Below are 16,542 nucleotides of genomic sequence, written 5' to 3'. Positions count from 1 at the left end.
TTTTTTTTAAAATATTTTTTAATTTTCAAATTATGTAAAAAAATTGAACAGGAGCCCCCTCTTCTTCCATATCTCCACACTGGAATAGGGATACCAAAGATTCAGGGAAACATTAATCGTAACCTAACACCATCCCATGCCAAATTTCGTTTCATTTGTTTCATTTTCTTGATCATGAAGGACACAAAACACTTTCATAATATTTACAAATGCTAGCTTATCAATTTAACCTTGATTTATAACGTTTTATTTTAAAAATATTTACAATCGAAAAAAGAACTATGATGCTGCCTACATTTAGGGGCAAAAATAATTCTAATTGCTAAATAGATTGAGCTTCAAAATACAAATGAAATTTTACCATCACACATTCCCCTAGGCCCTCCCACTATTTCCATTTTAATTTTTTCTTCAAAGTAAACCATCTGATAGGGTTCCTATCCATTTGTTCAATACGGGCTTACTCTTGGAAAATGACCTTATTTTTTTAAATATCAAAAATTTATCATTAAATGACTATCAAAATAGCACTATAACTGTTCATAAACAAAGAAAAAAAGTTGTTTTTTCACATTAAACGACCCGTTTGCTTCTATACGCTTTATGGTACCATCAGAAGAGCTGTTTGTTTGCAAGCTTTGGAAAAAAAAAGATATTTTATGATTTTGAAATTAGATTTTTTACTGACAGAAAAAAAAATTTATTTACAAATCAAATTTTACCTAATTGATACTCAATTAATAGGCTTTCAAATGTTGAAAACAGTTTTCAAAAATTCAAACTATAGACTGAGTTATTGATGATAATGTGGAAAAGTTTATTGTTGATCAAATTTACCCCGGTGATCAAAGTTACCCCGTTTTACGGTACTTCGTTTTATGCTTTACTTCCTGTTTTACTACCTTCTTCGTAGAATTCCTCACTCTTCAATTACTAATTCGAGTCGTTTCCTGCCATTTTGCAACGAAAATTTTAAATTTTCATTGTTTTGTCAGAAAATTCATGTTGAAACTCAAAAGTCTGGAAATGTCTGGAAGAAATGACAAAAGTCTGGTAGTCTAGAATCCCAAAAAAATGTCCGGCAAAAGACCAAAAAGTCTGGAAGATCCAGAAAAAATCTAGTAGATTGACTTCACTACACTGATTGGAGGGAGGGTTCTCAAATACTCATAAAAACATTGTTCATACCCAAATACCCTCCCATGCGAAATTTGTTACATTAGTTTGATTAGTTTTCCAGCTATTTAAAAAATTGTATGGCAGCCACCCTCTCCTCTTCATATCTTGCCCCTGGGCGGAAGGACTGGGGCCAAATATTCATTGCAACATTTCTCGTACCCTAATACACCGCCCTGCTAAATTTGGTGCTATAAATTTTTAAGATAGGTAAACATTTTTAAAAAAGGTCCCCTCCCCCTTGCCCATCTCCCTACTGGAAGGAAGGAGGGGTCTCAAAAAATCATTTACTCCATTTGCATGATCGCGTCAACAGTTATGCAAACATTTGTCTTTTATTTGGGAAACGGGCCTCTCCCCTTCCTGTAAAAGGGAGGGGTCTCAAATCATAATAGAAACCTTCTCCGGCCCCGAATACCCCCACCTGCCAAGTTTCACGCAAATCGGTTCAGTAATTTCCGAGTCTATAGGGAACAGACAAACAGACCGAAATCCATTTTTATATAGAGGGGAGAATGGGGATACTTGTTTCCATTTTCTGGTTATCATCATAATATGATATTATTTTTTTTTTGGGAAAAAATAGCATCACGTCGTCTTTTGCATTTTATGATAGCGTGTAAATTCAAGAGTATTTGCTCAATAAATTAGAATGATACTTGATTCCGTTGATGAATTAGAAGCAGTCTAGTATGACATAAAAAATAGGTCCATTTTTTAAAGTTATTGGAGACTTGATTCTTTATTAAATGAGATTCAGAGGGCCCGTAAATCATGAACGAAATCAACAAAATCGAAAGGTGAAGGCTCCATTGACTGTTTTTGGTAATATAACTTCTCATCTCACAATTTACAAGTATTAGAAAATGAGAGTTCTAAAATTTTAAACCCTAAAGTAATTGCATACTCAAAGGCGCTGTTTTCTAATTTTTAGACAAAATTCAATTTTGCAGTCTTTTTTACGATGTTATAATCGGAAAAGTATTAGTTTTCGGTTAAAAATTAGTTATTCAGTACTAAGCAATTATCACGATGTATTTAGAAGAAAAACAAACCGTTTTGAACTCTAGGGATCAATTGAACCCATAAACATTTTAGAAAATATTTATGGAATTATGGAAAATAAAATATGGAATTATAAAGTTCATATTATATTTTATGACTTTAAATATATTTAAATGAACATTTTTGTTATAATTTGTGCGATTAGCCAAACATTTAAAATATATGAAAAAAGGTCTTCATGTCACATTTTATGACATTTTCGGGATATAGCTAAGGAATCAAGTATCCTCAGGGATCAAATATCCTAATTCTCCCCAATAGTTACCCTTTTAGCTCCAAGGGCTCATGTATTTTTCCGAAGAAAGAGCTAGGTATTAAAACGTTATTGCTTCAAACGTCTTCTGTGAAAGACTATGAAAGACGTTAAAATTAATTTTAAAATACCATCGTTTCGTATTCCATTGAGGGTAAAAAATTTTCTTTTCCTTTCTACCCGGAATCCCAGGAATTCCCGGTAAAAAGATTATCAGATTTCTCGAATCCCGGGAACGTTGAAGTGGCCTTCGAAATGGATACTTTGTTTATTTAACTAGAACTCGTTATTGGAAAAGAGCGGCCTAAATATTTCGTGCAAAAAGCAGGACGGCTGAAAAAGTTTGTAAAGCGCCAGACATGTCCAGCTTTTGTTGGATAGTAACCCTATGTTGTGTTAGTTCGAAAAGTGTATTCCATGGATAGGGCGATTCGTGAGTGTTTTCTGATTATTTTGGTATTACTTTTGTCATTCTCAGCACCAGCTCAATCAGCCGACAATTTGATTTAGATGTTGTGTTTACAAAATTGGTGTGGAACAGGACAATACCAATGTAGAGGGGAGAGTGGGGATACTTGATCCCCTTTTCTTATTTTCACCATATCTTTTTGGAAAAATTTAGCAACTCGCACTCTTTTACATTTTCTGACAGCGTGTAACTTCAAGTTTCTATGCTCCTAAATTTAGAACGATACTTGAACCCGTAGATGAACTAGAAGCATTTTCGTGAGAGTAAAAAAATTGCAATATTTTTGAACTTAAGGGAGACTTGATCCTTTATTCAGGAAGCCCTAATCCATAAAAAAATAAAAAAAAACCCCAAGATAGAATGTTAATTGATTATTTTGATCATGTTTGTTCTCATTACATAATCTATAATTGCCAGAAAAAAATTCTATAGCTTATTCTCAACCCTTATGACATTGCATACTTACGGGCGCAATTTTTCATAAACAAGAGAAAATCAATTATTTTAGCCCTTTTCTTCAGATAATTGATGGATGAATATTAGCTATTGGATAAATATTAGTAGTCTCGTAATTAGCAATGACCACGATCCATTGAGAAGAATAATATACCGAGATCATTTGTACCCATATATTAGGAATCAATTGTACCCAAAATCAACATTTTAGAAAACTTTTTCTAAAAAAAAGTTGGGAGTTTTCCATCGCTTTGAAACTATTGTATTTTGAAGTTCATTTTACACTCGAAAGATTGATGTATTGGAATTAATATTTTTGTTATAATATTTCCATGTTAAGAACATTTTCAAATGATGAAAGAAGATCTTCAAGTCACATTTTGTGAATTTTTTCAAAAAAAGTTCAATAACCTAGAAACTCCTTTTGTTAAAAATTTTTAAGCTTCAACCATTGCTGTTTTGTTCCATTTGGCACATTTTTCTAGGACATTTGATCTTTGTACGACATTCCAGTTTGAAGATATAGCTAAGGAATCAAGTATCCCCAGGGATCAAGTATCCTCATTCTCCCCTACCTATCGGCTATCATAATGGAACTTAGAAAATTTATTGTCATTTAACTTTTAATAGTTAATCAATGCATTGATTATCGCTTAGCAGATAACGTTATTCACACTTTATCGTAAACAGGTTGGTTTGACTTTTTAACCGACAGCCACACGTATTTTACTGTAACAGCATAAATTCAGGGGTATAAACAATTCCAAATCATTTTTCAAAAGCGATTGCAGCGAAATCTACTGGAATCAACTTCAAGGTTAATTTCCCCCGTCCAAAATTAATATTTACAATTTAATAAAGTTGTATAAAATTAAAAAAAAAGAACCGGATACAGTCTATTTTAAGAATACTCATGCATGTTTTGTTAAAATGTGACTTAATTTGAAGCAGTATTATTAAATCGTTGGGTTTTTGCCCTAATGGTGTCAGTAGTAAGTATTGCATGGCCCTTCAGTGTTTTCAAACGATAGTGATATAAAACTTGCTGATTTGTATGCCACAAATTACAATATTTTTTTTCAATAACGTAATGTAAATTTAAATTGTATTATCTTTTACGCAAATATTTGACAAACATATTGGCAGTGTCCGGCACAAAAACGCTAATCCGCCTATCGCTAACTTTCGGTTAGCGAATTAATTTTCTCGCTATATTTTTCTTCAGCTAGCGGATAAGAAAGTTCCGCTAATTTTTAGTTCCGCTAACTGAAGAACGCTAACTCTTTGAAGTTAATTTAGAAATAGACCTAAAGATCATAAATTCAGCATCATTCAGATTTAAAATTTTGAATCCGACCGATCAGGTATTTAAATTTTCGTTAAAGATTTATTTCAGAAGCTATTCGATCTCGATTTTGACTGGAATCATAGAAATGAGCATCTTTTCGAATTGTCTTCACTTGAATTTATGTCTTAGCATAGCATAGCCTTCTTTGAATATAAAAAAATGAAAAAGTTGTGAAAAATTGAAATTTTCAGAACAAAATAAGTGTATTAATGTCAAAAAAGATGAAAAATTTTTTCGGACAAAATAAAACATCTACCTAAAGAGAATCTTTGCATTAACTGATGGTAAAAAAATAAAATAAACGGGTGAATATTAAAAAAAAATTGATTCCAATTTTTTTCCTTTTACTTTCCACGCTACGCTAACTAAAACTAAAAGTGGACCCACGCAACTGATTGTACAGAAATATTACAAAGTAAGTTTGAAAACTGCCCTTATTGATATCATCAATCAACTTTCCTAGTCAATAATTAAAGATGGCTGCAAAATTAGTGTTTTGCTTATCTTTTTCAAAACTTTCTACTATCGATTAGCGATTAGCGCTTTATTATAGATCGATAACTTTTACGCAACATTTAGCGGCTTCAATTAGCGATCGCTAACTTTGACCGAGATAGCGATCTAATTAGCGCCGCTAACTTTTCAGTTAGCGATGCCGAACACTGCATATTGGCACCATAGCAAGAAAGAAGTTCTCTGTGACTGGCTTGTAATTAAAATCATAACAATTCTCCGCTTTCTTTCCCGATTCAAACCATTCGTAAAATAGTTTTAATCGAGAAAGAAAATCGTAAACTTGTGTTTCCATATAAAAACGGAAAAATCTCTCTATTAAAACAGCTCGATGAACAGAATGTTTCACCGAAAATCACAATAGAAAGTGCAAATACTTGCCAACAGCTTTACCCTCACAGTTTGACATTACTTTGAATTTTGTTCTTTAAACATATACAGGCAAGCAATCGAAAGTTTAGTCACTTTTGGAACACTGACCCTATTACTGCTACAATAACATAACTATACAGGAACTTCAAAACAGGTAGAAGCGCGCAAACGCCTCGAACAAGTAACGGAATGCTAGAGAACCGAAAATAATTGATAAAACAATCGTGTAGATGCAGCAGTAGTCAGCCAATTTATAACCAGTAGCTTTGAAAGTACCTTTGTGTGTCATAGCTGGGTTTTAGATACGAAAATGCCACCCCAAATGACATCTCAAGGTGCAGAATTTGATGTTGATTGAGACGACCGATTGGAACGTCAACGTTGGCTTTAATGTTATTGAATGGAAAGTGGAAGAGGATGCAGCACAAACAATAAATTATAATTGCAAACTAATTACTTGAACTTCGTATGCCATCAGACGGAACACCACGTGTCGAAGAGCGCGGAAGTAACAATTCCAGATTGTGCCACAGGCAGCTCCCGTGATGGACGTTATCCGATTACACTAATTAGCGATGCTTTTTTTGATACTCCAACAGCCAGACACTTTCACATTAATAATCACATTTTCAACTGATAAATTGAACAACCCAAATCGTGATGCAACCGATCCCAAAAACCCCTTTACAGAGAACAGTCGGAATCTTCGGCTTGATCCGACCGTGCGCTGAACTCGAATGGAGCATAACCAGGGGCTCTTAGCATAGTAGGAAGCCTTCCGAGAATACTTAAATCTTCTTTCGATGTATTGAGCATAAAATTGCCCGTGTTTATGTAAGAAATTTTACGATTCCATGTTTATGCTAGCAACCACCCAAACCTATCACAGCAGCAAAAAAGTAAATGTTCGATTAGACAACAACCGGAACTTGGAAGGGGGTGGCCTTCTATCGATATTTTTCCCAACTGGCGATGGAATGTTTGGTGGAATTTGCCTATGTTTGCTCGATATCGAGTTGTTTGATGGCTGCATTTTTGCCTAGTTTCGATAGTATTAAGGTCAGTTATGCGGGTGTAAATGTTAAGGCGCTGTTGGTGCTGTATGCGAAGTAGGATAGGTTTTGTATCCTTTCTCTGATCCTTTTTTCCCGTTGTGATAGTTGATAATAATCACGGAATTTATTTGCCATTTGAGCCTAAATTGTTGTGATTCTGTTTGATGCTGTTTTCTCTTGATGTTTAATTCAACCTAAGGAATTTCGTGCATGAAACTTCTCGTTCGCAAGCTATCAATCTGTTACAATTTGAAACTCTGTAAAAAAAAAGTTTACATTCCGGAAACCTATTGCGAATTCTTACCAATAACCCGTAACACATTTGGAAAGTTGATAGAACAAAGATAAGCCCTGATCGAGCAGAGTTTTTTTGATATAAGCTTCGCTTCCGAATCTTTCCGTGTAAATAAGTCAAATTAGAATGCTTACAATAGCTACGGAAATTCATACATGCTAAAAACATTGTCGTGCTGCAACGATCCAAACGATTTGAATCTTGAATAAGACCGTCTATCATCAAATAGCTTAAATCTATCGATTTCGAAGTGTCGATGACGTAGTTTTCCACATTTTAGATTAGCGCTTTAAAGATATTGAAAAATTAACAATCGAACCAAAATGTCCATGCTTTTCAATATTTTTGTACTGTCAAAAACATTGACAGATTGGCTTAAAGGTATCACCCACTAAATTGATTTTGGTTTTAAAACTGTATACCTACCGCTCTTTTGAAAGAAAAAAAAAACAAAAATCTCTGCATTCAGAAATTTTTTTTATAGTCAGGTTACTACATATATGTTGGTGAAAGGCAACAAAATGTGAAACTTTGTAAATTTCCCATTTTTTTCCACACTATGCTTTTACAATATACGTTTGTCAACAGCAAAATTTTATCCGGCAAATATTTGCTTTTTAATTTCAAGTACATAAGTATGAAATTTGTTTTGTAATCATTTTAACCCTCAAATGTATGCAGCGTGTTAATGCATGTTTCTTATATGACCCATTCCAGCATGTGCGTCACATAAGACGACTTTTCAGCGCTTTTCAAAATTCTTATGTATACCTAGGTATAGATTTAGCATTATTGTTATGGTAATTTTGCGATAATTCATAACAGGAGCATTTTACATTAGAATGCCTTTACAGTTTGCTTAAACCCTAAAAAATGGTGATGAAAATGTGAACAGTGTGAGGATCTAGGGAATTGCATAAAGGTTAAATTTTTATTTCTGGTTTCAAATGTATGCAGTCAAGGCCGTGCGAACGGGACGGATATTTGGAGATTTTTTCAAAGTAAAATTTCCAACGTAGTAAAAGGAAATAACTTAACCATTTTAACATCAAAATTGATTTACCGAATACTAATTTTATGCATTGTATAAGGACTCTGATGGTCATCAGAATAAGCCAAATAAAATCTAAAACCTAGTATCTTCTATTTCTTCAAGAAACCAATTACTTACAGTCTCAATTTTATTTTGTGTTTCTTGTTCTTCTAAATGCTCAACTGCTTTGCTGCAAATGCTTTAGATATTTTAAAAGCAAAAAAACTTGTTTTGCAGGTGTGAACAAATTTGATTAAATGAATTCATTTTTTTTCTAAACTTTATTTAGTAATGTCAGAAATACTTGTAATGATATCATTCCAAATTTTTCAAAACTGGAGAATTCAACTTTTTTGGATTATGCATTATCATCTTTAAAATATTATTCCTTTATTGAATTAAATAAACAATAAACCAAATCAGAATAGGGGTTTTCTTTAACGTTGATTTGTTATATCATCAATTATCAATGTTTGATTTGACCTAAAACTGATACATTTTAAAGTTATAATTATAATTATAATTTTGAATTTATTTTTAGAAAGTTCGAAAAATTTTTGAAGTAGCAACTTAAAAGTTAAATTTTAATGTCCAATGTTAACTAAATTTTTATAAACTCTGTACTTTCATTATTAACAAAAAAAACTTGGAATTCATCATTTTTATTTTTATTTTATCAATTTCTAATTGATCATTTCCCAATTGAAATTTGTCAGTTTAATTGAACATGTTTTATTATAGATATGTACCGTCAACTGGGGCAACATGCAACAATTTTCGATTTCAACGGCCTCTAAAAAACTTATGTTCACAGTTAATTCTACCCCTTATGCATCAAAAGTTTAAAGGATGATGGGACATCAAATTGGCGTAGTTAGAAAAATTATTGGTAAGTAATTGTTATTTTTCTAAAAACATGCGATTTCCACCCTCCTTAGAAAATGGGGCAACTTGCAACAAACTTTGTTTTTAATGAAAAATCTTATGAACACGTTATAAAATTTATTGTTTTTAAGATATTTGCGATGCCTCAAAGACCATTACGCATGAAAACACCAATTGCAGTAATTTTTTGGTCTGTAAAAACAAATTTTCAAATTTTTTCTGAGGATAAGGATGCTGCATCCATTTAGGGGTTAAATAATACTACGAAAAATTCTACAAGCTGAAACGCGTGATGCAAAACATTCATATTCTAACACATGGAAACGAGATTTACAAGGTGTTTCTTTGATTTGCATTTGGTTGCATTTTACTCAAGCCACCTAACTGAATTATAAAAATATTTATTTTTAAAAATTGGGTGATTGTTCGAAAAATATTTTTACACCAACAGTGTTGGTATAGTATGAGGAAACCAGTAAAAAGTTTGTAGGTAATATTATCAAGCCAATCCGTCAAACTGGGTAAAGTTTTTTACGGCAACGAAAAATGTTATAAGGGGGCATCCATTAATTACGTAACGCTCCTAGGGGGGGGGGGGGGGGTTGAGGGAGTAAGCTCGAGCATTACGAATTGTGACATAGGGGAGGGGGGAAGTTATGCGCATCGTTACGTAACGATTTTTTCCTTAAAAATTTTAGTTCAATCGCAGCTATTTTGATGTCATGCAATTTTTGCAGAATGATTAGCAAACCAAAATCATCTTAAAACTTGAAAGCTTCAATATCACTGAACTGGTTTGTAACCTTTCCTCTTTAAAGATTCTGAGATAGACTCCTTTAAATGCGTATTGGATATCCGTGAAATAACCGTTGGAAAACCGAATATTATGTACATTTACCCCCAAGAACTCAATTCAACCTTAAGACGGAAATTTTTCTATTTTTTTCTCAATTGATTGAAAAAATGCAATTTTAGTTATTCCGATGAATTACTAAGTGGAGTATATTTTGTCTTACAAGTTATGCTCCTTTCACAAATAAAATTAAACAAGGTAGATCATCAGTTAAAAAGCACAGAGCAACTAGTAATAAGACAATCATTTTATTTTATTAGAGGGTTATCATCAAAAAGTACTAAGAAGCGATCTGGATAGGTACTAATTCCGTTTTAAATAACGGAAATTTTATGTTAAAATCATTTCTTACCTTCGACAATCAGTAGTAAAAAAATATGAGAAGATGGGTGGGGGGAGGGGGGGTTATTATCAGCGTTACGAAATTTTCATAGGGGGGTACGTCGAAGCGTTACGATTTGTGACATACGGTGGGAGGGGGTCAAAAAACAGTGCAATTTTGCGTAACGTAATTAATGGATGTAGCCTAATTTGTACATTTATTGTTAGATTTTTCAAATTTTATATTAAAAATAAAAAAAAAAACTTTAAAAAACTAGCTTAAGACGCGAGAAATTATGTTATCATTATTTTGTTATCATTAAATGATAACTTTATTACCTACCTACCTACCTAAGGGTCCAGCGCCGATTGACCGGCGCATAGGGCTGAGATAAAAGATCTCCACTGCTGGCGATCCGGAGCCAGCGTCTTCACTTGCTGCCAGCCGAGGTTCTCGTCAACTGTGCGGATTTCAGCGGCTAGACTTCGCCGCCACGAGCTTTTGGGCCTGCCTCTTCTTCGATGCCCATCTGGATTCCAGTCAAGCGCCTCTCTGCAAATCTCGTTTTCATCTCTTCGCAGCGTGTGCCCAATCCATCTCCACTTACGTTCCCGAATCTCGATTTCTAGCGCCTTTTGATGACACCGGCGATGAAGTTCAACGTTTGAGATCCAGTTGCCAGGCCACCAAGCGCGGATGATGTTCCGCAGGCAGCGATTCACAAAAACTTGCAGTTTTCGCGTCGTCACCGCATATGTGCACCAAGTTTCACACCCGTACAGCAATACGGATTTGACGTTTGAGTTGAAGATTCGGATCTTAGTTCGTAGAGAGATCTGGCGTGACCGCCAGATGTTTCGGAGACTCGCAAACGCAAATCGGGCTTTTCTGATCCGGGTTTCGATGTCCTTCTTGGTCCCACCATCAGGCGTAATCTGGCTACCAAGATACTGGAAGCACTCCACTGTCTCAACCTGTTGTCCAGCTACCACGAAATTGGAACGATTTTCTGTATTGATTTCCATCGACTTGGTCTTTCCGACATTGATTTTGAGACCTGCTGCCTTGGAGCTTTCGGTGAGGTCGTCGAGTTTGCTCTGCATGTCTTGTTGTGTTTGGGCGAGCAAAACAATATCGTCTGCCAGGTCAAGGTCGTTTAGTTGCTCCATGGTTGAAGGATTCCACGGCAATCCTCGGTTTGGTCTACAGTCAATCGATCCAGTCAAGATCTCATCCATTACGATGAGAAAAAGCAGCGGTGACAAAATACATCCTTGTCTCACTCCAGCAGTTACCGGGATTGGTTCGGACAAGACACCGTCGTGCAAGACCTTGCACGAAAATGCCTCGTACTGTGCTTCGATGAGATGGACTAGTTTCTCTGGGACCCCTCGTCGTCTAAGAGCAGCCCAGATGTTTTCGTGGTTCAGTCGGTCAAATGCTTTTTCGAAATCAACGAACACCAGCAGAAGAGAGTCCTGGAATTCGTTGATTTGTTCCAGTATTATTCGTAGCGTTGTGATGTGGTCCACACATGATCGTCCGGATCGGAATCCAGCTTGTTGCCGTCGGAGTGTAGCGTCGATTTTCTCCTGGATCCTGTTCAGGATCACTTTGCAGAGTACTTTGAGGGTTGTACAGATCAAAGTTATGCCACGCCAGTTACCGCACTCTGTTAGGTCTCCTTTCTTTGGGACCTTTACGAGGATACCCTGCATCCAGTCGGCCGGGAATGTTGCAGTATCCCAAATGTCAGCGAATAGACGGTGCAACATTTGTGCTGACAAGGCAGGGTCGGCTTTGAGCATTTCAGCAGGAATGCAATCGATTCCAGGCGCTTTGTTGGATATCATGTTCATGTGATAACTTTATTAATTACATTAAATTTAAAATTGATTCAATGTGGTGTTATATAAATGTTGCATGGAACCCCGCTGTTGCATGATGCCCCGTTTGACGGTATATAAAGTTATTAGAAATTTTTTTTAACCTTTTTATCTTCATAACAGGAAGAATTTTTATAAAGAAAAGGGTTTTATGTTTGACTTGGTCACTGACAGTCTTGATATAAAATTAAATATTTTCCTCTTTTTTTTCAAATAAAATTCAATTATCAACTATTGAATAAATTCTCCTAAGTTCAAAATTATTTTTTTTTTCATAATCGAGAATCCACATTTCAAATCGTGATTATATTTTTTTAATTCAAGAAAGTACAGCGGAATTTTTTAATCAATCCTTCCACTGAAAATGAAGAAAAGAAATGTAACATAAAATCATTAGTAAATAACAATCATTAGAGTATGGTGGGGCAAAAATACGAGTCGGGCAAAAGTACGTTTTGAGATTATCACAAACCGGAACAGTAAAATTCAATACCCTGGCGTGGATTGGTAGTGATTGGCAATGCCTTCATCCAGACATAATTTGTATTTGGCAAAATTAAAAATACTCCGAAAAATGAGGTAAAGCAGCTCTTTTGTCCAAATGATGTAATATTTAAAATAACGGCAAACATGTTTAAGCAATCAAAATTTTGGCTTTCAATAAAAGTCTCAATGGGTCTGTTTAGCGGTTTTCGACCACTAACAAATTTAATTAATATATCTCTGATTTGCACAATAAACTGTGAATCACAAGAAACCTTGAAGGGGCAAAAGTACGATCTGAAAATGGGGCAAAAGTACGAATGATACACAGGGTCTTCTGAAGTAAATCTGAACAGAAAGTTTTAACTTCTTCCTAAAATTCACTGGGAACATCAACGCTTATTTTTGTTTCTACAAAGACTTGTTGGCGCGAAAAATTGTTCAAATACGACGAAAACTGGATTTCGTAAATTTGATGAATATGGACAATTAGTGGAGAGCTCCAAATTAGCGCAGGTTGTTCGCCCATGTATAGGATTTGTACCTGAAGCGAACACAGAAGTTACTGCTGTAAGCAAAGATTTATATGAAACTAGCTGATCCCATACGAACTCCGTTTCGCTTCCAACTTGGAATATGCCATGAACAGTTTTCATGAAAGTCAATGGCCAAGCATTTTCCAGATGCACTTTTGAATTCATTGTTAAGTAATAATTGCAAAAATATTGGACAATCAATTTGTCTGTCGTCTGCTACTAAATTTGAAATCAGGAATCAATTGACCGTGCCAAAAAAAACCCGTGTATAAATTTTGACTCAATCGTTGCATAACAACGCAATTTTTGCCAAAAAGTTAAACCCCTTTCCGAGGCTTCTTATACCATATTTGATATCTGAAATCGATTGCCCTTCCCTCAAAACTCCCGTGTACCAATTTTCAAAGCAATCCGTTGCATAATAACGTCAATATTGCAAAAAACAGTGAACAATTAATCTAAATGGACGACCCCTTTCGTCGACCCCTGGCAAAATATTTGACATCTGAAATCGATTGCCTGTCCCTGAAAACTACCGTGGGCAAATTTTCATCCCAATCCGATGTATAATTATGACGATATTGCTAAAATATTGAAAGTTTAACATGGACGGCCCCTTTTGCCGGACCCTTACACTGAATTTAGTACCTGAAATCGGTTGCTCGTCCCTCAAAACTCGCGTGTACCAATTTTCATCTGAATCCGATGTATATTAACGACAATATCGCATCAACAGTGAATAGTTCATATGGACGACCCCTTTGGCCGACCCCTGATTTTAGTTTGGATAAGTGAAAACAGTTGTTCGTCCCTACGTGGAAATTTTCATCCCAATCCGATGTATAAAAACGTCAATATTACAAAGATACTGAAAATTCAATATGGACGACCCCTTTCGCCGGCCCCTTACACTGAATTCGATACCTTAAATCGATTGCACGTCACTCAAAACTATCGTGTACCAATTTTCATCTGAATACGATGTATAATAACGTCAATATCGCAAAAACAGTGAACAGTTAATATGGACGACCCCTTTGGACGATCCCTTACACATAATTTGACATCTGAAATCGATTTCTCGTCTTTCAAAACACTCATGTGCAAATTTTCAACACGATCCGACAAAAAATAACGTCAATATCGCTAAAACAATATTTGTCTTCTATGGACGACCCCCTTCAGAAGGGGTCATCCGAAAATCTAAAAACATTTTTCATCCTTCCTGGTCCTAATGAGCATCCATGCCAAATTTCAGCTCTCTAGCTCTAAGACGGCTGAGTCTATAGAGGACAAACAAACAAACAAACAAACAAACAAACAAACAAACAAACAAACAAACATACAGAAATTGCTTTTTATATATATAGATAATTTTCCTCTTGACTTCATGCAGAATTGTGGAATTCTGAATGGTCGTACTTTTACCCCACATCATTTGAACTTTTGCCCCAAAGGTGGGGTAAGGTAAGAATACGTTTCAATAGCAGTTAATCATTTTCACTACTGCGTCGATCCATTATCTTCGTAATTTTTTCAAAGAGAGATAAAAGTCGAGGAATCCAATGCTGTTCTTGGGTTTTTGGAGAAATAACTGCAAAATTTTCTAAAAATAGGATAGCACTAAGGTCGTACTTTTACCCCACCATACTCTATCATTTTTCTAACAATTTTTAATCGTAGTAGATTTTTAAGCTAATCTGATTTGAGAATTCATATTTTCTTTTTAAATCTGGTGTTATATTTTATGTATTCAATTTCTGTGCATTAATTCTTGTGCCTGAAGCTTCAGTCGAAATTTTGATTTTCATTCTTTTTCTGTTGTTTCGGAAATATTGATTTCAAATTTGAAAACTTGACTGCTTGGAATTCATTTTCAAGATAATTTCTTGTTCCGAATATGGAACATCATTTTGATAAATGAAGGAAATTACTGGAATTACTGGAAATAGCATTGACTTGAAACATTCATTCAGATTTGTTTTGAAAATTTCGATTTATTTCAACAGTAAAATTTATTATTTTTTAAGTTTGTGTCTTAATCATAAGTAAGAAAATGTTTAGAAATAAATACCTTATTTATGGTATATTTTTGGTATTGTTATTATTTTTGGCTAAATTTTGAATTTTGAAATCCCTCCTTCGCTCGGGCCTATATGCAGCATAATAATCCATATTATAATTATAAACTTTTTGAAAGAAAATTATGAAAAATTCCGCTTTGGTGAAAAAACACTGTAATATGTCTTCTGTGCTAAGATTGCAGAAACTAACAAATGTAACATAGGATCTCAATAAAAAAAATTAGAAATAAATGAAATACCTAGACTGAACAGTAATGATGTTACTGATGAGTGCAACATTTACCACATTGCTCTTTTTGACTGACGCCAGTTTACGATAAATTTCCGGGGATTATTATAAGATGCTAAGCAGAATTTACGTTTATCCTTCCGATGTCTTCCGATAACCCTAACTAAGGAAACCCTCGACAGTTTCGAACAGTCAAATGGGCAGCAAGTTGCTCAAACAATGATTAGATTTTCTCAACAATTCTCATCAGGTGAGCTAAGTGTACCAGGAGCAGGAGCACAACATTTCCCATTAGCACTTTCACTTTATTTCGAGTGTGCTCGATTGATAAATGTAGACAACGTACATATCTCGGGAAGCTTACCAGTGGCACACTCGACTTTCGACTCGAGTGCATAAAGGTGTTGGCATGGAGCGCCTGGGAGGATGGGGACGTGTCATAATCACTGGCCCCTTCCCAGCAGAGCATCTTCGGTGGACCTTGTAGCAGCAGCAGCAGCAGCACACAACAGCAGCAGAAGTTATCTTAGTTGCTGTAGCTCGCCAAACTCCTTCAGCAGTCGGTGCTCATGTTTACACACGTACATGCACATCCACACATAAGTACAAACACACTCAGCTTCTTCTTAGTTGCAGGATCTGGAGATGGTGATGGTTATCTACGATCGAACGAACGGTGTGAACACCCAAAAGGATTCCTCCCAAAGCCCGCTGCTGCCCGGTTTTGGCTCACTGGCACTACTGGTGGCGAAGATTGTTTTCACACATCGTTCTCTGCATCGAACAGCATCCGAAGAATACCTACTAGCTGTACTGAAGGTAGCCAAGTAGCGGTCACCAAGCAAAGAACAAGCGACAACACACCGTGCACAATTCAACCGGAATTGGAAATCGAAATCGAAATCGCAAACTCTCTTATCCTCCGGGGGCGCTCCTCGGCCAAACCGTCCGGGGCCAACTGAATGGAAAAGAGAGCTTATCAAGTTCGATGAGGCGATATTACAGTGGATAGGAAATTCCGACCAAACTATATGCACGTATATTTGCACTATATTGCACGAATTGAGGTGAGATTATCGCGGTGCTTGCTTCTGGTTGGCTGGCTGGTCGATTCGTTAAAGGTAGATACCTAGGCAGAGGTTGTGTAAGGAGAATGTTTGGCTGAAGGACGCATTCGGAACAGCTTAAGTATAGCGATGGTGAGCTTTTGTGTGCGGTGTCCTAGAATT

General features: G+C 35.5%; 1 protein-coding gene across 2 annotated transcripts in view; it reads right to left on the bottom strand.

Moving 5' to 3' along the window:
• Positions 1 to 16,276, bottom strand: part of LOC129738816 (tektin-3-like) — a 61,623-nt gene extending 45,347 nt beyond the window's left edge. Inside the window, exon 1 of one of the 2 annotated variants that reach the window (XM_055730114.1) lies at positions 15,678 to 16,276. In XM_055730114.1, coding sequence (XP_055586089.1) covers positions 15,678 to 15,782 — 105 coding nt within the window. In that variant the 5' untranslated portion in view covers positions 15,783 to 16,276. Of the gene's footprint in view, positions 1 to 6,109; positions 6,401 to 15,677 lie in introns of those variants that run through there. The other variant, XM_055730115.1, reaches the window with a different exon arrangement.
• Positions 16,277 to 16,542: the final 266 nt, after the last annotated feature.

The sequence above is a fragment of the Uranotaenia lowii genome, chromosome 1 (assembly GCF_029784155.1).
Source record: "Uranotaenia lowii strain MFRU-FL chromosome 1, ASM2978415v1, whole genome shotgun sequence".
Taxonomy (NCBI): Eukaryota; Metazoa; Arthropoda; class Insecta; order Diptera; family Culicidae; genus Uranotaenia; species Uranotaenia lowii.
Note: the sequence above shows the minus strand (reverse complement) of the source record. Positions and strands in the feature narration are given on the sequence as shown.